Source organism: Lupinus angustifolius, chromosome LG15 (genome assembly GCF_001865875.1).
Source record: "Lupinus angustifolius cultivar Tanjil chromosome LG15, LupAngTanjil_v1.0, whole genome shotgun sequence".
Lineage (NCBI taxonomy): Eukaryota > Viridiplantae > Streptophyta > Magnoliopsida > Fabales > Fabaceae > Lupinus > Lupinus angustifolius.
The window spans coordinates 2976231-2979369 of NC_032023.1; the positions used below are offsets into that span (position 1 = coordinate 2976231).

The following is a 3139-nucleotide window of genomic DNA, read 5'->3' on the forward strand; positions in this document are numbered from 1 at the left end:
TATATATATATATATATATAATTCACCTTTTTAAATTTTATTATGAACATCGGTTATACAATTTTTTGACCGATTTTGACGCACGACCAATATGATACATGTACCATGTCAATATAAGGTCTAGTTTGCCCATATACGGTCGAACTAGTCAATAGAGTCTAATATAAATAACACTAATTGTTTCTTCTATGAATTATGTTTTATCAACTTTCTTTTTCGACATCATTTTCAATGTTAATTTATTAACATTAATCATTATCACATAACATAAAGAATGAAAGCAAGGATGTTTTGATCAAAAGTGTATACAATGAAAATAACTATATGATGAAAAACAAATTCAACAAAATTGATTACTTCATTCACCATATGTTATTTAAGATTAATTATAGAGATGAACCCGTATATACTGGTATGAACCTAATAATTTAATGAAGAAAACCTACTTCTATTAGGATTGGGTTTTCCAAATTTCAAATATTGGGTTTGTGTTCGGATATCATCTATATCAAACACGACACCAAACCTGATCTAAATCAAATTTATATAATAAATGTCAAATTATAGAATTATCCTATATATAAATAATAAATATGTAACATTAAAGGACAAATAATATATCTTTTTAAATGATAAGGGGCACATTCCGGATTAGGGTTTATACGACTTTGAGATATTCGAAACCCAATGGGGAGATATGGTAATCGTTTTTTAGTATTGTTACATTCGAGTTCAAGGTTTGGTAAGCAAAAAACACAGTCTTGATTTGCCTTATTCCTAATTGCTTAGCTTGTAGAGGCTAAACCTCTTTCTAGCCGTAATTAACTATTGTTATTAGCGATGAGCACGATTCGGGTTGGGTCGAGTAAGACTTGTCCCTAAATGTTGGTCAGATTATTTTTTTGAACCTAAACCCGAAATTAATATGACTCCAAATGTCGATCGTGTCAGTCTTTGAACTAGAACCATAACTCGACCCTGAACCTGATTAAATATTATGCAGACTTATTTTAGATAAAATCTTATCAATATTACTTATTATTATGAATATATAATTTGACATATGAAATGATATACATGTATATATTTAATACAAAATTAGAGAATCAATGATACTTTTTGTCAAAGTTTTCTCAATGAAATAGTATCATGAGAGAGTCATGTATGTTCCTAACCCGAACCTATATATTGATTGAGTCTAATTTTTGAACATAGACCCAACCTTAGACTCATTGAAATCGAACCATATTTAGTGGGCCAAACCGAGTGAGGCCTTAGGATCAAATCATGTTCGTGATCAAATTTATGAAAATCATTGACTTGTTCATTATGTAACTTATCTGTAAAGTATTTACATGATTCCATCCTTGACACAATCATTTGACATTATACACCATGCAGAATGAGCTCTTGCAACAGCAAATGGATAATCTGCGAAGGAAGGTCACACAATGATTCTCTCTTTCTTTCTCATATACATACAAACACAAACCCCACCTTTAACCTTGAATAGCATGCATCTTCTATATATAATTATATTTCGTCATGTTCTAATGTAGGAGAGAATTTTGGAAGATGAACACAGCAATTTATCCAATTGGGTAAGTATGACTACAAACTAATTTATGTGCCGTTTTTGAAATTTGGGTTTATACACTAAATTAAGAAAAAAAGGCATAAATCCTCCCCAAACTTTATGCATTTTGTAAATAGATATTATGAACTATTTTTTCTTTATAATTATCCATTAAATTATCATTATCGTAGTTCCACAAGGAAAACGTTGAAATCACATTCATTTGTCAGCATTGGTATGTAGAGGACTATAAGTGATTAATATAGTAATATATATATAAAGTAAAATAAAATTGATTTATCACTAGAGTTTAAAATAAAATATATGATAAAAAATTTCATTGTTACTAATTTAACATTACCTTTATATATATGGACCATTTTTTCGAAGAATTAAAATTTAAGGAGTAATTAGAAGTAAAAAATAGTTAATGATAACTTTTTACAAGAGTTTAAAATCTACACGTACCGTTAGTGTAATGTTACTCCTTAAATTAAGAGTCAATGATGGTTAATATATGAATGGTGGATAATTTACTGAGAATGTAAAAAACATTTACACTATTAATATATACATCTTAAATCATTCTTACAAAAGACATAAAATTAGGGTGTTTTTAAAGACTTTTACCTTCAATTAATTGTCCCATTCCAATATATACATTAATTTTGACATTTAATTTGCTATATTAATACGATACTTTTTTTTATCAACATTGGAATTTGAGCAGGTTGCAGTAGAAGGAAATAAACCAATGCAGCAGCATGAACAGCAAGTAATGGATTACTTCCCATTCTTTGAAGACCAACCTGCTGATACTTTGCTTCAACTTGCTGCTCCTGTTCTTCCACACTTTCACCCATATCTTCACCTAGCTCAGCCTAATTTTCAACACTCCCAGGAGCCATGAAATTTATATATATTGTAATATTAAATTTTATAACCAATGCTAGTTGTTATCTATGTCTCTCTTTATAGACTGAGATATATACAATACATTAACTATTAGTAGTTTTTAAATTGTACTCAACAACCCCAATATTTTGGTTTTGGATTCAATGCAATAGTATTACAACTATAATTATGACCGTGTTCCTTATATTTTTCTGCAATTGTAATAACCTATGAAGCACGGATTCGTCAAACACCCTCACGTGTCCGTATCCGACACGTATCCGACACGGATACGCTCGGATTCGCGAAAGATACGTATCCATAGAGTATCCAAAAATTAAAAAAATAAAATAAAGTAAATAAATATTAAGACACATATGTATTCGATTCGTTTTCAATAAAATATAGGATATATGGATTCGTTTTCAGTAAAGTATAGGATATATAGATTCGTTTCTAATAAAACAGGATAAGATAGATTCGTTCTCAATAAAACAGGATAAGATAGATTCGTTTCCTATAAAACATGATAACATAGATTCGTTTTCATTAAAATAGGATAAAATATATTTGCTATGAAGGACAATGATTTTAGGATAGATTCGTTTTCATTAAAATAGAATAAGATAGATTTGTTATGGAGGGCAGTGATTTTAAATTTCCATATTT

General features: G+C 29.0%; 1 protein-coding gene across 1 annotated transcript; it reads left to right on the forward strand.

Moving 5' to 3' along the window:
• LOC109327897 (MADS-box protein AeAP3-2-like) lies at nt 1342-2523 on the forward strand. The gene is made up of 3 exons (XM_019561066.1): nt 1342-1443; nt 1560-1601; nt 2307-2523. Exons 1-3 carry the CDS (start codon nt 1396-1398, stop codon nt 2484-2486), a joined length of 270 nt encoding a protein of 89 aa, XP_019416611.1. The 5' UTR covers nt 1342-1395; the 3' UTR covers nt 2487-2523.